General features: G+C 35.6%; 1 protein-coding gene across 6 annotated transcripts; it reads right to left on the bottom strand.

The window, feature by feature from the left end:
- Positions 1-3,700: 3,700 nt before the first annotated feature.
- Positions 3,701-17,738, bottom strand: LOC115004916 (AP-1 complex subunit sigma-2). 6 transcript variants are annotated; one of them, XM_029426651.1, is made up of 7 exons: positions 17,637-17,738; positions 16,526-16,704; positions 13,592-13,700; positions 12,860-12,997; positions 12,202-12,232; positions 8,256-8,316; positions 5,643-6,801 (listed from the first exon to the last, which is right to left on the bottom strand). In XM_029426651.1, the coding sequence occupies exons 2-6, from the start codon at positions 16,702-16,704 to the stop codon at positions 8,264-8,266; spliced, it is 510 nt and encodes a 169-aa protein (XP_029282511.1). In that variant the 5' UTR covers positions 17,637-17,738; the 3' UTR covers positions 5,643-6,801; positions 8,256-8,263. The 6 variants fall into 6 exon arrangements, 5 of the variants coding, with proteins under 5 accessions (XP_029282513.1, XP_029282511.1, XP_029282514.1 ...); XR_003831896.1 differs by lacking the exon at positions 12,202-12,232; XM_029426654.1 differs by lacking the exon at positions 8,256-8,316.
- Between the last annotated feature and the right edge of the window lie 1,183 nt (positions 17,739-18,921).

Below are 18,921 nucleotides of genomic sequence, written 5' to 3'. Positions count from 1 at the left end.
GAACCTCCACGGGATTATTGATGAAGTAAATAATATCCATTGTTGTCCGTCTTAATTTAAATGTTATCCTTTGTTTTAAATAATGATATATGTTCTTCTCTCAGACCATTTTGGGGGAATTTCAGAAAGAACAAGAAAAGTTTGTTCAGGAGAAAAGCAAAAACATCCAGTAAGTGCAGAATATTCTGTTTATTTATGTGTGAAGCATCTCTGCACGATCTTCCATTATTATTACAATGTTATTGTATTTAAAAACATTTAAATTATGTTCTTCATGTTTGTATTTATTTATTTAATATTTAGTTTTTCTCTTCCATTTATTTAAAAACCTTTTAAATTGTTTTCTATATGCATTTGTCTTTGTATTTATTTACTTACATTTTTATTAGTTTAATGTTTCATTTTATTACAGTTTAGGTTTACTATCATTAATACGTCACATAATAATAATAATAATAATAATAATAATAATAATAATAATAATAATAATAATAATAATAATAATAATAATAACGCATAATAACGCATAATAAGTACATTTGCATGCACAGAAGTTACTTTATCACCTGATTCTTCATGTTTCGTGTTCTGCAGCTTCACAGAAACGTCTTCCCGCCGTGGATCTGCATCACTGGAGCTGCTCTTCATCGTTCACTCACTCAACTGTTGGGTTTTTACAGAGGAGACTCCTGAGTGGGAGAGGGAGCTGCAGGAGGAGCCGCAGGAGTACGACGTGCTGGCTGATAACGAGCACCGAGACGAGAACTGGGACCATGAGATAGAAGAGATGCTGATGGAGGACAGTTAGAGAAGCTCCTGCGTCCTCACCTGGGGGAGCGCTGAGCTCAGGAACAGCTTCTAAAAGAACCCTCTCAAGTTTATGTGACGCTGAGGTTCTCCTCATGCTCGGGTACTGAGAGGGAAGATTACGACAAAGAAAACTCAGAGATTAAATCGGTACGTTTCCCAGAAAAGTTCAATCTTTCCAGAGATGAATAAATGATAAAGCCACGAGAAAGAACCTCAGAAACATTGTGTGTTTGTGTTGGATCAACGTCATCAGACGAAGATCATTTCTCACAAATGTCTAATTTTATAATCTCAGAATATTGAAACTTTTTAATCTCTGAATATTTTATCCTCCTTTTGATGCATGATTGAGTTTTTCCCGCCCGACCTTTTGTACGCTGTCATACATTTCTATAAACTTCATCTGTAAGACTCTTTTAAATATACATGGACGTGATGCTGTGATAATATGAGTTTAATGTGTATAAAGTGTAGACAGTGCAGTCACTGCATTACACATTACAGTATGTACTTTACAGTATGTACTTTACAGTATGTACTTTACAGTATGTACTTTACAGTATGTACTTTATATACAGTATGTACTTTATATACAATATGTACTTTACAGTATGTACTTTATATACAGTATGTACTTTATATACAGTATGTACTTTACAGTATGTACTTTACAGTATGTACTTTATATACAGTATGTACTTTATATACAATATGTACTTTACAGTATGTACTTTATATACAGTATGTACTTTATATACAGTATGTACTTTATATACAATATGTACTTTACAGTATGTACTTTATATACAGTATGTACTTTATATACAGTATGTACTTTATATACAATATGTACTTTACAGTATGTACTTTATATACAGTATGTACTTTATATACAGGATGTACTTTACAGTATGTACTTTATATACAGTCTGTACTTTATATACAGTATGTACTTTATATACAGTATGTACTTTATATACAATATGTACTTTACAGTATGTACTTTATATACAGTCTGTACTTTATATACAGTATGTACTTTATATACAGTATGTACTTCATATACAGTATGTACTTTATATACAGTATGTATATTACAGTATGTACTTTATATACAGTATGTACTTTATATACAGCATGTATATTACAGTATGTAGTTTATATACAGTATGTAGTTTATATACAGTATGTATATTACAGTATGTAGTTTATATACAGTATGTAGTTTATATACAGTATGTATATTACAGTATGTAGTTTATATACAGTATGTACTTTATATACAGCATGTATATTACAGTATGTAGTTTATATACAGTATGTACTTTATATACAGCATGTATATTACAGTATGTAGTTTATATACAGTATGTACTTTATATACAGTATGTATATTACAGTATGTAGTTTATATACAGTATGTACTTTATATACAGCATGTATATTACAGTATGTAGTTTATATACAGTATGTACTTTATATACAGTATGTATATTACAGTATGTACTTTATATACAGCATGTACTTCATATACAGCATGTATATTACAGTATGTACTTTATATACAGTATGTACTTTATATACAGCATGTACTTTATATACAGCATGTATACAGTTAAGGTCCTTTGTGGAGACGAGATGTGTTTGCACCAGGTTTGTATTCACCGTGTATGCAAACGTCAGTGTATTGTTACATTTTGTAATAATGTTTAATACTTTATAAAATGTGCTTGTGATCCTGTTCAGTTTGTTTCCGGGACATAAAACCAGAGCGTATTAAAGTGGTGGATCTTTAAACAAACCTCTCAATCAGATAGATTTAAAGAAATGCAACATTCGACACAGAATATCTCAAATTATAGAACAAAATGTTACCCAGCAGGTCCCCTGAGTCTTCTGTTTTAAATCACTACGACATCTTTCTCTGTAGAAGTCCTGCAGATTCTATCGTGAGCAAATCTAAGTTGCACAAGAAAATACAAACTATTTAATTGGATCCAAGTAAAAGAAACACTTCTCTTCTGAACAGCACACACCCATCACAACGCTTCCTGCAGAAAAACACGAGCAGCAGCAGCAGAGCAGCAGCAGCAGAGCAGCAGCAGAGCAGCAGCAGAGCAGCAGCAGAAGAGCAGCAGCAGAGCAGCAGAAGAGCAGCAGCAGAAGAGCAGCAGCAGAGCAGCAGCAGAAGAGCAGCAGAAGAGCAGCAGCAGAGCAGCAGCAGAAGAGCAGCAGAAGAGCAGCAGCAGCAGAGCAGCAGCAGAGCAGCAGCAGCAGAGCAGCAGAAGAGCAGCAGCAGAGCAGCAGCAGAGCAGCAGCAGAAGAGCAGCAGAAGAGCAGCAGCAGAAGAGCAGCAGCAGCAGAGCAGCAGCAGAGCAGCAGCAGCAGAGCAGCAGCAGAAGAGCAGCAGCAGAGCAGCAGAAGAGCAGCAGAAGAGCAGCAGCAGAAGAGCAGCAGCAGAGCAGCAGCAGCAGTTATGGAGACACATGTGGAAGTTTAGCAAAATAACTTAATAAAATTAAAAGTTACGTGTGTGGAGTCAGTGGTGTGTCTGTAACGGTGCAGGACATCGAACAAACTGACCTGCTGCAGACTTTATAGAGCGGACACCTGCCCAGGTGCTTCCAGTTGCCCTAACGATCGGAGGTGTCGAGTAAAGGTTGAACATTTTGAGATAAATATGGAAATTTAGAGAAAAACGTCAAAAAGTTTGAGAAAAAAGTGGGAAATGTCGTCTCACTAAATCTGGAACACAGGAAGCGTGTTTGTTCCAGATTCTACCTTCAGTGCTCGTGTGCACTGTTGTGAAGCCGACCTCTCCGTGGATGTTTCCTCCCTGCTGCTGCGAGCGGAGAATGAATGAGAGGAAACTGAGAGAACAGCTGGAGGAATCTTTATTATACAGGAAACACGACCTTCGTCCTTTTATCATCTCAGACCCTGAAACAGTCCGTGTGCTCTGAGGAGCAGAGATCATATCACGCACAATAAACTGACGAGAAACTATTGTTCCTACAAGAAGTTTCAAAAAACTAAACATAGTTCAGAAAAAATATATTTTAAACACTTTTGGTTCAAGTAGCTTCTTAAAAATGTACATAAAATACATAAATACGCCATTTAATGATATTTGTGCGGTTCTTTGTCTGTGGCCTGAACCACCAAAACAAGATCTTAAAACTCTTTGACATATTATTACATATTGCTTTACGTGCATGTTTGTATTAATTAAATATGCACAGTATGTCACATGTCTCATACATTATATCTCTAACCATGTGAAACGGCTTTAAAACAGAAGACACATACTCAGCACTACTTAGTTACTGAATATAAACGGTTTGGTAGAGGAAGAGAGTTATCGTGTGTTCACTGACTCACTAGCACCTCTAGAGGAGCACGTGGTATTACAGCCTGGAGGAGCGCAGCTAGCTGTTAGCATGCTAACGTCAGGAGATCTCTGACACAGACGTGTTTAACGTTGTCACCTCTTCGTGATGTTAGTTCATGTTTTATGTTTAAAGGGTGGCAGATCTCACACACTGCACCTTTAAAACATCTGCGTCTTTAATTGGTCCTCTGACTAAATACTTTACAACATTAATCTCTGCTGCGTCTTTGATTCAGTGAAATGTTTTCATCCCCAGAAGAGAAGCAGAGCACATGTAATAATAATATAAGTGTTGCTTCATCACGGTGCATGCAGACACATTAAGAAACACATGAATCAGTGATTAAACATTCATCATGTACTTATAAACAGTAAGAGATGATGGACACGTCTCAGTTCACGATCACGCTGCAGATGAAACTCTTTGGTTCTGTGAACGTCGTACTTTTGACTTTACAGTAAATCCTATAAATCGTTAAATATTCTGCACAGAATAAAACTTTAATAATTCTATTAACGTTCACAGGATAAATAAATAACGGCAGGAAACACCCAGACGGGCTACATCGTTTGTGTGTGTGTGTGTGTGTGTGTGTGTGTGTGCAGCTGGCAGTTGAAGGTGTGTGTGTGTGTGTGTGTGTGTGTGTGTGTAGATGAGGATCAACTTCATGTCAGTCCAATTTCCTCCAGGACGCTGCGCGGGCTCTCTGCTTCCTGTGGAGGGAAAGAGGACACACACACACACACACACACACACACACACACACACACACAAAGTAACATTTGAAGTTTCCTTCATATTTAGATTTGAATGTTGTGACTGTTTGTTGAATCTGTAAAGCTGCATTAATATTTAATAATTACATTTAAAGTGAAGTGCACTGAAACAGCTCAGAACAGACTTCCTGCTCTTCATCACCAAAGTGTCGAATAATAAATCTGAGTGAAGTTTCTCCGTCATCCTGCAGACCAGAGATTATATCTCAACCTTTCTGCAAACACAGGAGATGTGCTATTTCTCATTCGTTCATTTGTATTAATACATGTTTTGTACTTATTAATTAAAAGTTGCATAAATCTATATATTTCTTATTTAGATATATATAAAGTGGTTTATTTCGTTCACTTCATCCTCAAAATCTTATATGAATGAGTTTTGATGCTACAACTAGTTTAAGTTGCATTAATCAATATTAATAATTATATTTGCACAAATCAAAACAAGATGTTTCATTAATGCATCTTTAAGATCAGTAAATAAAAACATGATGGTTATTCATTAATGCTGTTAACCCTAAATACATATTTATATTATTGATATATATTTATGTTATGATGCACCGACGCTCACGTGTCACAATAATCATAAATCATAAGACAAACTTACTTTGGCGTCCTAAACAAGTCGAGCACGTTGTATTAAAGAAAGACACCAGTGTGCTTCATGACAAACAATCATAAACTATTTATTATCTTTTATATACAATGATCAAAAACATCCTCTAAATACTAAACATTCAGCGTTTATAAAAGATAAAGAAAGAGTAAGGCTGTTATTATCGTAATGATGTAGAAATACGAACAGCACTCACCTGGAGAGTGGGCTGCTGTTCATTTACATCTAGAAATCATTTAAACACAGAACAGCTGTTCTTCTAACAACACATGATGACATGAACACAAATCTGAAACTGAAAGAAGAACTCTGAACAATATAAAACTCTGGACATTCAATCTGATCTAAAGAGTTGATGTGGTAATCTTAATGTAATCTTAATCTTAATGTAATCTTAATGTAATCTTAATCTTAATGTAATCTTAATGTAATCTTAATCTTAATGTAATCTTAATGTAATGTGCAAAAAGATTTTGCCAGGTCCATTTTTCTAAGTTACTTTTCTTTCATCTGTGAAAACACGCTGATGAAACATTTGATGGTGAAACTTTATTTTAAGCTCATTTAAATGTGTGTTGTTGTTGTAATACTCGATCCGGCCACTAGAGGCTGACTCAGCACGACTCAGGTGTTTTCATCCAGGTGACTTTAAAGTAATGTTACATAACTCACTAACACAAGATGTGAATACTTAGAACATAGGGGGGGGGGGGGGTATTACAACAACAAACATTTAGAAACATAGAGCTCGACCAGGCAAAGATGTTCTGCCTCCTGCTCTCAGATTAAAAAAAGAAAATTAAGGAATTTAAATCAGATTTAGAAATATATCCCCAGATTTATTTTGTTTATTTTATATGGACACGCCCCCCCCCCATGAGGGATCAACATAAAAAGAGATTTTGTGAAGAAGACGCATCTGAGGAAATCATTTCAGATGATTTGAGGTCTGAGTGGGTTTCCATCAGCTGGGTCGTGATGATTTACAGCGGTCATAATAAAGAGATGTGAAACAATAACATGAGACATGATCATATGTCACCACATGAATCATCCACAAACATCTGGAGAACTCCTTTAGATGTTCCAAAGTGAAGGTGTTGATATGGAAGTGAAGAGTTTCACACGGACAGCAGCTCAGAGCGCACACACTCATGCAGGCGGACCATCAGTACACGGGCACAGCAAAGTACTCATGACGGGGCTGCGGGGGAGAAACGCACACAGCTCAGGAAACAACACATGAAGACGTAACACCCCCCTCGCAGGACACGTCATCCACAGAGCGTGCAGGAGAGCGTGCAGGAGAGCGTGCAGGAGAGCGTGCAGCCGCCTGGACGAAGCTCCACGTGACGTGAGTGTGCACAGCGAAAGTGTGGAACTGGTCCTTTAAGGACCTTCGGCTGCATTAAGTTCGATGGGGAAGTTTCCTTATTTATTCAAAGTCAAACAAACGGTTTTTAAGGCACTTTGAAGGGAAACAGAAACTTTATGAACGTGTGAAAATTAATCCACGTCTGGGTTAAGGATTAATAATAATTAAGGAGAAAAATACTCAAATAAATTCCCCTAAAAAACTAAAATGTAACTTCGAGTGAGAGAATGAAAAAGGAGAAACTAACAGATATGGAAACATACAAAGCCGAGCTCGTAAATGAACGAGAAATAAAACTTTCATATTCTCTGAGATTATAAAGTTATACCTTTGTAAGAAAAGTCTCCAAAATGATGAGATTAAAGTCGTAAATTAGCCAGAAATAAACTCGGACATTTTCTGAGATTAAAGTAAAAAAATGTCCACGAAAGAAACAAGAAAAATAAATAAATAGTTATTTTTTGTCAAAGAGCCACAGAAAGTTAGAAAGTTAGCAATTTAATCTCAGAGAATATTAAAGTTTCTTTCTCGTAAATTTACAAATTTAATCCCAGAGAATTTCTGAATGTATGATTTTACAATCTCAGAAATATAAATTATTTTTATTGTAAATTTATGAGGTTTTTTTGAGAGAATTTAGCATTTTAATCACAGAAAATATTCAAGTTGTATTTCCTGTAGATTTAGCACTTTAATGAGAAAGAAATATTTATATATATAAATATATATATTTATTTATATATCTGTGATTTGACCTCCGATGACTCGAACACTTCACTGTAGGAAACACTTTGAACAGTTTAATTTTCTCTGCATATTAAATAATGTCACGAATCCAAACTGCAGATATATAATAAATATAAAAACATATAAAACATATAAAACATATAAAACATATAAAACATATAAAACATCTGGTACAGGACAATGAAACGTTATACAGACACGAGAAGACAAACACACACACACACACACACACACAAAGACAAACACACAAAGACAAACACACACACACACACACACAAACACACACACACACACACAAAGACAAACACACAAAGACAAACACACAAAGACAAAGACACACACACACACACACACACAAAGACAAACACACAAAGACAAACACACAAAGACAAAGACACACACACACACAAACACACAAAGACAAACACACACACACACACACACACACACTGTGTGTCTGAGACGCTGACACACACACTGAAGTTCACAGTTAGACACTAACTCGGACTAAAGGGCCTAAAACACGGAGTATTCACCTGCAGGACTAATTCTGGAAAAGACCAGAGGACTCAGAGACCATATTTGGGAGCATCACACCTGTGAGGCAAACATTTATATAAGGACACAAATCAAACAGAACATCTGCAAGATAAGTGGGGGGGGGGGGGGGTTAAACGTGCACCGTAACAAGGCCCTCTTCACGGGGACGTTATCGCTGATGTCTTCTAAAGATCTGCTTCTCTCTGGCACCAGAGTGATGACCAGGCAGCTCCTGAGAAACGTTTCATTAAAGGCTTAAATAACTCCACCAGACCCCCCGCGGTGTTTCCACGTGGTCACCGCACCGAGCACTAAACCTCCCCCAGCTCGAGCACGCGGGGTTTAAACAAACTTACAGGATTTATTTAAAGGGAATATTTTAGTCTCCAAATCATACAAATCTGAGAATTTGACAAAACAAGATGAAATTCTGCATCTCATTAAAAAACACTTTTGTTTTAAAGTTTCAATCTTTAGCCTGATCACTACTTTACAGACTGATGAGTCAGCATCACCATTATATTATAGTTATGTTATTAATAATAACAATTCTGTTTGTCAACACATCACATGAAAAGACCAAGAAAGTGTTGTTATGGAAAACCAGGATATATAATAATAATAAACTTATTTAGCCCTTTTCTTAACAATGTTACACAACAAGAAAGAATACAATAAAACAAATAATAAAATGCAATGAAATAAAATAAAACTCCCAGTGATAAAAGTTTCTTCTTCTTCGTCTTTATATCAACATCGGGCGCCATTGTTGTAGCTACAGCCTCATACTGACTGTCGCTTTACTACCATGAACAGGTAAATTAATATACATATATATATTATATATATATATATATATATATATATATATATATATACAGTATATAAATATATATAATATATATTTATATATATATATAATGTATATATATATATATATATACACACAGTATATAAATATATATAATATATATTTATATATATATATAAATATATATTTATATATATATATAAATATATATAATATATATTTATATATATTATATATATATATAAATATATATAATATATATAAATATATATTATATATATTTATATACTGTGTGTATATATATATATATATATATATATATATATACATTATATATAAAATATATATTATATATATTTATATATATATATAAATATATATTTATATATATTTATATATATATATAAATATATATAATATATATTTATATATATATATTTATATATATATCTTCAGAGTACTGGGAGACGGATTAACACATTTTGTTTTGGTCTTTTCATGAACTTTGTTGATTATAATAAAAATGTAGAATAACACAATCCTTTAATATCTTAAATGATCATAACAACATGCAGAATGAATATTAGTAAATGTGAAATGTTTGTTACTTTGATTTAGTGCTGTTAGTAAAGCTCGTCTTCACACAGCAGCACTGCACTTATAGTATAAGTCTTATACATTAAACAATTCTTACTGCTTCAACTTGTATATATATATATATATATTTATATTTATATATATAATATATATATATATATATATATATATATATAAATATATATATATATATTTATATATATATATATATATATATATATATATATATATATTTGTTGGACATCATTCAGTCCATAATATATATATAATATATATATAAATATATATATATATATATATATATATATATATATATTTATATTTATATATATAATATATATATAAATATATATATATATATATATTTATATTTATATATATAATATATATATATATATATATATATATATATATATATAAATATATATATATATATTTATATATATATATATATATATATATATATATATATATATATATATATATATATTTGTTGGACATCATTCAGTCCATAATATATATATAATATATATATAAATATATATATATATATATATATATATATATATATATATATTTATATTTATATATATAATATATATATATATATATATATATATATATATTATATATATATATATATATATATATATATATATATATTTGTTGGACATCATTCAGTCCATAATATATATATAATATATATATAAATATATATATATTATATATATGTGATTTAGTTGGACATATTTTGATGGACATTTTTCATTTAATTTGCAGCTTTTGTTTGAATTCATCTTAAAATATAAATGACATTATTCTTGGTCAACACTGGTTCATCTGAATATGTGCATCAGTGAGGTTGTTTGCTTACTGACATATTTTTAGGCACATTTGATCCAGTTTCCTTACGTCAGGTTTATTCTGCGCCTGACATTTGTCCGTATCTGTTCATGTTCACGTCTCTGTTTTCCATCAGATGTTAATGTTTTGTCAGTGACCTCATTTTGCTTCCCAGAACTCATTAGCAGAAACCTTTCGGCTCACAAACAAACTAACTAACTAACGTTGAACATCAACCTGCTGACCCTGGTGAAGTCTGCTGAGCATTTCCAAACACTGCAAGCTTTTTAAAACCGCCTTTCTTTGAAGCGTTCTTCACATTAAGAGTGATCCTGTAACGCAAGTAAACCTATCTGCTCAGCTCTGAAGCCTTTCGTGCTGAAGCTGTGGTTTCCTTTCTCTCTGTCCTCCCTCCTCGCTCTGAAATGCTAATCTGGGCCAGAAGTGTTTGTGTCTCAACAGACAATGAGTCTTTGTTTCTGCAGCCTGAGCTGCAGGAATCCGTCTGAACAGACGGGCAGGAATTTGTGGAATTTGTAGAATCAAATCATTAGAAATATTTCTGTGACACCGAAAGAGAGAACATGTCTGACTGGAGCTGGACCGAACAGTTGGAAACTTTATTCATAACGTTGTTATTTATATCTACAGCTTTTCTTTGCAGCTCTGATTTACCATCAGTAAAATCACGTTTCTGTCAGTGGAGTCTGGCTTTGAGGAGAGAATATTAACTGTTGTTAATAAACGATGATAATTATCCAAACTCTGAATGTCTGCTCCCTGTTGATTGTATTTATTAAATATTTATCTTTAACGTGCATCACATAGCATCTTGTCGGGTAATACTGTGAAAAGGGCTTAATATTATTATTATTATCATATTATTATAATTATTATATAATTATTATTATTATTATCATATTATTATAATTATTATATAATTATTATTATTATTATAATTATTATTCTAATTCTAATTATTACTATTATTATTATTATTATAATAATAATAATAATAATAATAATAATAATTATATTATAATTATTACTATTATTATTACTATTATTATAATAATAATAATTATAATAATAATTATATTATAATTATTACTATTATTATTACAATTATTATAATTATTATTATTATTATTATTATTATTATTATTATTATTATTATTATTATATTAGTCAGACTCCAGTTTCAGACTCTGATCCAAACATTTCCAATAACTTCAGAGTTTAAAGTCCTGAAGTTGACATTTATTGTACTTGCTTGTGTGATTTCTTTTTTTTTTAATAAACTCATTAATCCAATAATTGACGGTATTCAAATTGAGGATTAAAAAAAATATTTTGTTAATGGAGTCATAAAATATGACGTCAGACTTTCAACATTTCTAAAGAAAAATGGAAATTCAAAAACTTCAACAGAAGCTTTGAATGTAAAAACATTCGGTGCATTAATAAGTAATGTTCAGGTTTAGTTAAAGAGTCTGAAGTCACTGCAGAGGAAGTCATCGTTAGTTCAGCAGGATTACAGATCAGATGTGTTCAGGTGTGTTGTTTCTACAGGTGAGTCTACAGGTGAGTCTACAGGTGAGTCTACAGGTGAGTCTACAGGTGAGTCTACAGGTGAGTGAAGCTACTGATCGAACTCTACAGGAAGTCATTTAGCTTCTTACAAACTGTACCTGCAAACAGGCGCATCTGAAAGTCTATGTTCTGTAAATCACACAAGCAAAAGAATAAAGAGAGAAACGTTAGTAAAACTAAACAATGAAGTCGTGAGAGGAAACATCTGAACACGAGCAGCTCTGAGATCAGACTCAAAGTTTACACCTGAATCAAACGTGTGTTTTATAGACTTATAGACGATGATTAAACATTTACCATGTTCGAACAGGGACCCCCCCCCCACACAACAGCTTCACTGTTTGCAGCTGCAGCAGAAGATCTGAGGCGGTGACAGGAAACTGAACGAGCTCAACGCTGGAGCGTTCATATAACGTGTCGACAACACTTTGACGTCTCATATCAGCGGATTCATTTCTAACTTTGCAGAAAGTGAAAGAACAATAAGGAGATAATGTGTCTAATGTTGTAAACACATAAATAATAAGAAAACTAAATGTCAAATGACGAATAAGAAGAATGAAATGTTCCTGTATGATCAGTAACCATGTAAACTACTGGCACTGAACTCTTACGGATTATAACTTTCATTTAGGAAGCAGAACTCGTGACTTTGTATTCTTCGGTGTAAAAGCACAAAAGGAGCCGGAGAGAAACACGAAGGTCATCATCATCATCATCATCATCATCATCATCATCATCATCGTCTGTCCTCACCTCCTGCAGCAGGTCCGCCTGCTCGATGGCCTTCAGAACGTTCTTCTTGGACGTCTCCTGAGCTTCCCCCCCCAGCAGGAACTCATCCAGGATGAAGTACGCCTTCTCAAAGTTAAAGATAATGTCCAGCTCACAAACCTGAATATGAACATAAAGAAATAAACCATGAAACTAAAGTCTAAATGTTTGTTGGAGGATTATTACGTGAATTACTTTTAATTATAGAATAAAAATAATCACCAATAAATAAATTGTGATTATTAATTAAATAAAAATAAAGTTTCTTTAAATTCTGTTTTCAGCCTCAAATCTGGAGATTTTCTGCTTTATATGAGATTAAAGTGACAAACATTTAAAAACATTTAAAGACTCTGAGATTCTATACACCAAACTGTTAATGTAGGAAACAATCCATCTGCAGCACAAAAACCAAACAACTTGGTTGAGTTTAGTGGATGATGGGTTAGTATGAAGTAAGTACGTTTATGTAATTTAAGTTACACAAGTTAAAGCAAACGTTGACTTTTAGTTAAACCTTATTAAAATGTATTTGTGAAACGATAAGTTTCAACAACTCGTTGTTTGGGAATCTGATGCAGCGCGATGCTTTCTGACAGCTGCTCCTAATAACATCATATTTGTTCTGTTTCTCCACAACTTAATAAGGAATAAAGAATTGGCATCAATAAAAGCTTGTTGTTCTCTACAGATGAGAAGACATGAGGAACGCACACTGCCGAAGTATTTGTCCAGCAGCTCCACGTATCTGTGGATGATCTCCAGAGTGATCAGCTCGTTGTCCTGGTTCTCTATCGCGCAGCAGAAGTACAGGCTGGCGTATCTGCAACGACAAGCAGGTTTCACACACCAGACATTTAATGCAAACTAAACATAAACATAGAAAATGTAATTAAAAGCAAAAGCAAGTGCTGCGAAATTCAAGGAACTTGGTCGGTTGCAGAAGAAACGAGTCCTGATGGACTCAAAGCCGGACAACTGCACTCAAACAATAATCTTTATGTTTGTGGAAACTGCACCCTGACGTCAGGGTGCATCAACCTGACGTCAGGGTGCATCAACCTGACGTCAGGGTGCATCAACCTGACGTCAGGGTGCATCAACCTGACGTCAGGGTGCAGACTCTGACGTCAGGGTGCAGACTCTGACGTCAGGGTGCATCAACCTGACGTCAGGGTGCAGACTCTGACGTCAGGGTGCATCAACCTGACGTCAGGGTGCATCAACCTGACGTCAGGGTGCAGACTCTGACGTCAGGGTGCATCAACCTGACGTCAGGGTGCATCAACCTGACGTCAGGGTGCAGACTCTGACGTCAGGGTGCATCAACCTGACGGAGCACAAGAAGCTGACTTCATGCATCGTTGATCACTGCATCAGCTTTATGAGAGCACATCCCCCCGTCCTCTACTAGCTCCACTGGCTCCCCATCCCCCAGAGAATCCAGGTCAAGATCCTCCCCATGACCTACAGAGCCTCCATAACCTGCCCCCTGACTGACCTCCTCCACAGACACACTCCCACCCGCAGCCTCCGCTCTGCTGCTGCTAACTTCCTGTCCCCCCCCATCCGGACCAAGCTCAGATCCTGGGGGGACAGAGCCTTCTCCATCGCTGCTCCACCCTCTGGAACTGTCCACCTCAAATCCTCAGACTCACCTCACCTGTTCAACACGACCTCCAACCTCTTCTGCTCATCCTCCCTTCTTTTGTCGTTTGTTCGTTTCCATATTTATCTTTGTGTCACTCACTCTGTGTGTTGTTATTATTATTATTATTATTATTATTATTATTACTTCTGTTTACTGCAGCGTTCTTTTAAGAAGCCAGGAGCCGGATGCAGAAGGTTGTGTGAGTTAAGCCTCATTCTGCTCTTTATCCCTGATAATCCCAGAGGCCTCTCTAAGCATGTGATGAATAGCTAATAAAGGAGCCGGTCAGTTGATCCCACAGCCAGCGACTGTACATTTAAAATACAGGAACAAGTCTCAAACTGGACCGGACGTTTCGGCACCATCTGATCAGAGCCGAGCTCAGCAAACATCAGAACTCTCCCTGTGTTATATATTTAGTTATTTAAGATGTAAATCTATAAAGGCTATTACATAAACACATTATATCTAAAAATATTATTTATTTTTAACATGTTTCAGTCTCCTTCACTGACACTTGAGGACCCATTTACTTTCCTGTGGAGACTTTACAGGAAGAAATGTTTGTGTTTGATGTGTAATGTCCCTGAAGGTAACGTTTCCTCTCTCTCCTGTCATGGTGTCATCAGTCCTGTGTTGTATATGTAGTGAGACAGAGACATGTGTAATGTCCCTGAAGGTAACGTTTCCTCTCTCTCCTGTCATGGTATCATCAGTCCTGTGTTGTATATGTAGTGAGACAGAGAAATGTGTAATGTCCCTGAAGGTAACGTTTCCTCTCTCCTGTCATGGTGTCATCAGTCCTGTGTTGTATATGTAGTGAGACAGAGACATGTGTAATGTCCCTGAAGGTAACGTTTCCTCTCTCTCCTGTCATGGTGTCATCAGTCCTGTGTTGTATATGTAGTGAGACAGAGACATGTGTAATGTCCCTGAAGGTAACGTTTCCTCTCTCTCCTGTCATGGTGTCATCAGTCCTGTGTTGTATATGTAGTGAGACAGAGACATGTGTAATGTCCCTGAAGGTAACGTTTCCTCTCTCCTGTCATGGTGTCATCAGTCCTGTGTTGTATATGTAGTGAGACAGAGACATGTGTAATGTCCCTGAAGGTAACGTTTCCTCTCTCCTGTCATGGTGTCATCAGTCCTGTGTTGTATATGTAGTGAGACAGAGACATGTGTAATGTCCCTGAAGGTAACGTTTCCTCTCTCTCCTGTCATGGTGTCATCAGTCCTGTGTTGTATATGTAGTGAGACAGAGACATGTGTAATGTCCCTGAAGGTAACGTTTCCTCTCTCTCCTGTCATGGCGTCGTCTCCCCTCTGAGCAGCGTCAGCGTTGTGTTTGTAGCCAGAAGCTTCATAAACTGACTGTTGATCCAGTTTTAAGACACTTTCTACATCCTGGTGTTTTTAACTCTATATTTGAAGGATGAAGGATTTTAGTCCTGAACTTCTGGATCTTAAGTTCTCAGAGAAACAAGCTGAACAAATGTTAGCGGCAGCCGAACAGCGTGCAGGAGAAACTCTGATGTTTAAGAGAAGAACTCCCATGATGCACCACAACACCAAACTCCATCTTTTCTTATTGTTTCCATTCAGAGCCTCTCGTGGCAGAAAACTACAGATTGTGTGTTTAATCAGATGCATTGTCCATTGACTTGTTGTTGACACGTGAAAAAACCTGTTTGACGTGCGATGGTGCAAAGTTGCTGACTTGTCTGCACCTCGAGTGCTCGTCTGTCCCCGTCGGGTCGCCCGGGTTCATCGATAGTCTGCCTGCTCGTCTGTTGGCACGGCAACAGGATATAATGAGGCAAAACGAAGGCTCTGTTTCGTTTTAGTCACGACGCCGTCGTCACTTCGTTAACACTTTCTCCAGCCGAGCCGTGTCTCTGAATGATGGGGCCATGGATTTCCCAGGAGAGTGTGAAAACACTGTGAGCAGTCAACCTGAGAGTATTCAGTTAATTTAAACAAGTTCCTATTCGACTCACCTCTTATATACAATCTTCATGTCTCTCCACTCCAGAAAGCTGCACATTTTGGGCTTTCGAGCCAGCACCGTCTGCACCAACTCTCTGGTGATCTTCTTCTTCTCCTTATCAGACAGAGGCACGTACCACTTCTGAAGCCTGAGCTTTCCTTGTCGACTGAACAGAAGCATGAACTGCATCTGCAATGAAGAGAGGAAACACAGCAACATGATGAGAGACGGGATGAAGGAGCGGCTGAAGACATCCGCAGAAAGAGAGAAAAAAGCTTTTCAAAGAAAACATTGAATCACTTTTTACGTGAAACAATATTAAAGCTCAAGCCCACAGTGGCTTCTTTGAAAATTATGATAATATTTATCAGTGTTCGACAAAACAAGAAGTTTTTACTGCTTTTTAAGGTCGAGCACGACACGACTTCACGTCCGCGCTTCACCAAAGTTGCTTCTGATTTTTTTTCTGATTTCATTTTACACTTTTTGTATCAGCAGATACATTTCATCATGCGAGATGTTATGTACTATCTTCTCTATTCACATGGTGAGGCGATCATCTCCTAATATATTAGCCTAATATAACTTTACACCTTTCTTACACACACACAGCCCAACATGGTTCACGTAATCATGGATTTTTATGTTATAGCCTTAGTTTTTAAACTCTAAACATTTTATTCTATTGATTATAAGATTATGCAAAAAAACAATGATTAAATCTCAAAAACCAGGATATAACATAAATAATGTAAAAAAAACTAATGGCTGTAACAATTATTAAAGCTTGAAAACTAAGGATACAACATACAAATAATTGTCTTTTTATTTATTTAATTACAGCTTAAAACTTCAGATTTAAAAAGTCTTTATTTTTTAATTACAGATGGAGCTTGCCATTCTAATATCCAGAGGCAGTGAGTTTACTACAGACAATATTACATTTATCTGATATATTTAAATAAATAACATTAGACAGTTTCTTCTTCACAACCGAACGGAAGTACCGTTAACACCGTTATTTAGCCGTTAGCATTAGCATGTTTTTAATACGACATGCGACATAACGTATATGTTCATTTTAATATAAAAGGTGAATTAATAAAAAGTAAAGTACTTACCTTGAATAGCAACACTGCGTGTCTCCCTCTGGAGGACTCAACTACCCGGGCGAGCAGCGCCACCCTGCAGCCCACACGGCCAGCTCGGCTTCAGGCTTCTGGTTGGCCAATGAGGCACTCACAACGATGCTCATTGGCTAAAATGTTTTTACAGTCTCCGCCTATCCAAACCTTTAATTCAATATCGCGGCTGTGATTGGCTGGTATGTACGTCAATCAAAGCACAAGGGAGACGTCACCAGCTGAAGGTTTAAACAGAGGCGGTAACAGAGGATGTGCTGTGAGTGTGCACATATGTCACTTCTTCAAGTACTTATACTAATTCATAGTTTTTATTATGTTTGGTATACATTGAAATATTCGGTCATATTGATGGTTAAAAAGTCTGATATGTCAAGAATAACAAAAATGAAAAAAGACTACTAATACGATACAATAAAAGGCTATCGTTGGTTAATAAAAACAGAAACATTTATTTCAATTATATTTGTATGTTTTAATATGCAACAAAAAATATTTTATTTTGTTGATTTAAATGTGCAAGAAAGCAAATATAAAAAATATTCGTCATTTTGTGTCTCTTTGAAGTCATTTTGTGTCTCTTTGTGGTTGTTTTGTGTCTCTTTGTAGTCATTTTGTGTCTCTTTGTGGTTGTTTTGTGTCTCTTTGTGGTTGTTTTGTGTCTCTTTGTAGTCATTTTGCTACTCTTCCTGGTTGCTATGTGGTGAAGGCCAGGAAGCCCTGACACTCAGTTCAGTGATGTCTCTACATACTGTATGTGTGCATGTAAATGTGTGTATGTTCATATGCACGGTACCGTATTATTATAACACAATAGATACAGTTTATAAAAAGAAAATATAAAAAGATGAATAGGCTAATCTGTGATTGCTGTGAGTTGAACATATGTTGTAATGTTGGGAGGTGACACGGCTGCTCACTGTTGATTTATCCCACAGGTGCAGTATAACAGAGGAGCCTACAGGACGTGTGTAGGGGCCAATACAGAGTGTTAGATAAGGACATCACAGGCCCGTGGATTACAGTAATCCTGTCCATTACAGGGTCGGTATCACACACTCATAGCATTCAGCTCAGAGAAGGAAGATGGAGGTTCCTGCTCGACGTGCTGCCGTGCTCTTCCTCCTGCTTCTATCTCACGGTAAGTCCCTGTGCACCTTGGATATTACTGATGAATCATAACGCACTCTGTCTGCCTTAAAAACAGGAAGATACTCACTGCTCATATGCTCACTTATATGTGAATCAAGAAAGAAATCCTGCA

The sequence above is a fragment of the Cottoperca gobio genome, unplaced genomic scaffold, assembly GCF_900634415.1.
Source record: "Cottoperca gobio unplaced genomic scaffold, fCotGob3.1 fCotGob3_220arrow_ctg1, whole genome shotgun sequence".
In the NCBI taxonomy this organism is placed as follows: domain Eukaryota; kingdom Metazoa; phylum Chordata; class Actinopteri; order Perciformes; family Bovichtidae; genus Cottoperca; species Cottoperca gobio.
Note: the sequence above shows the minus strand (reverse complement) of the source record. Positions and strands in the feature narration are given on the sequence as shown.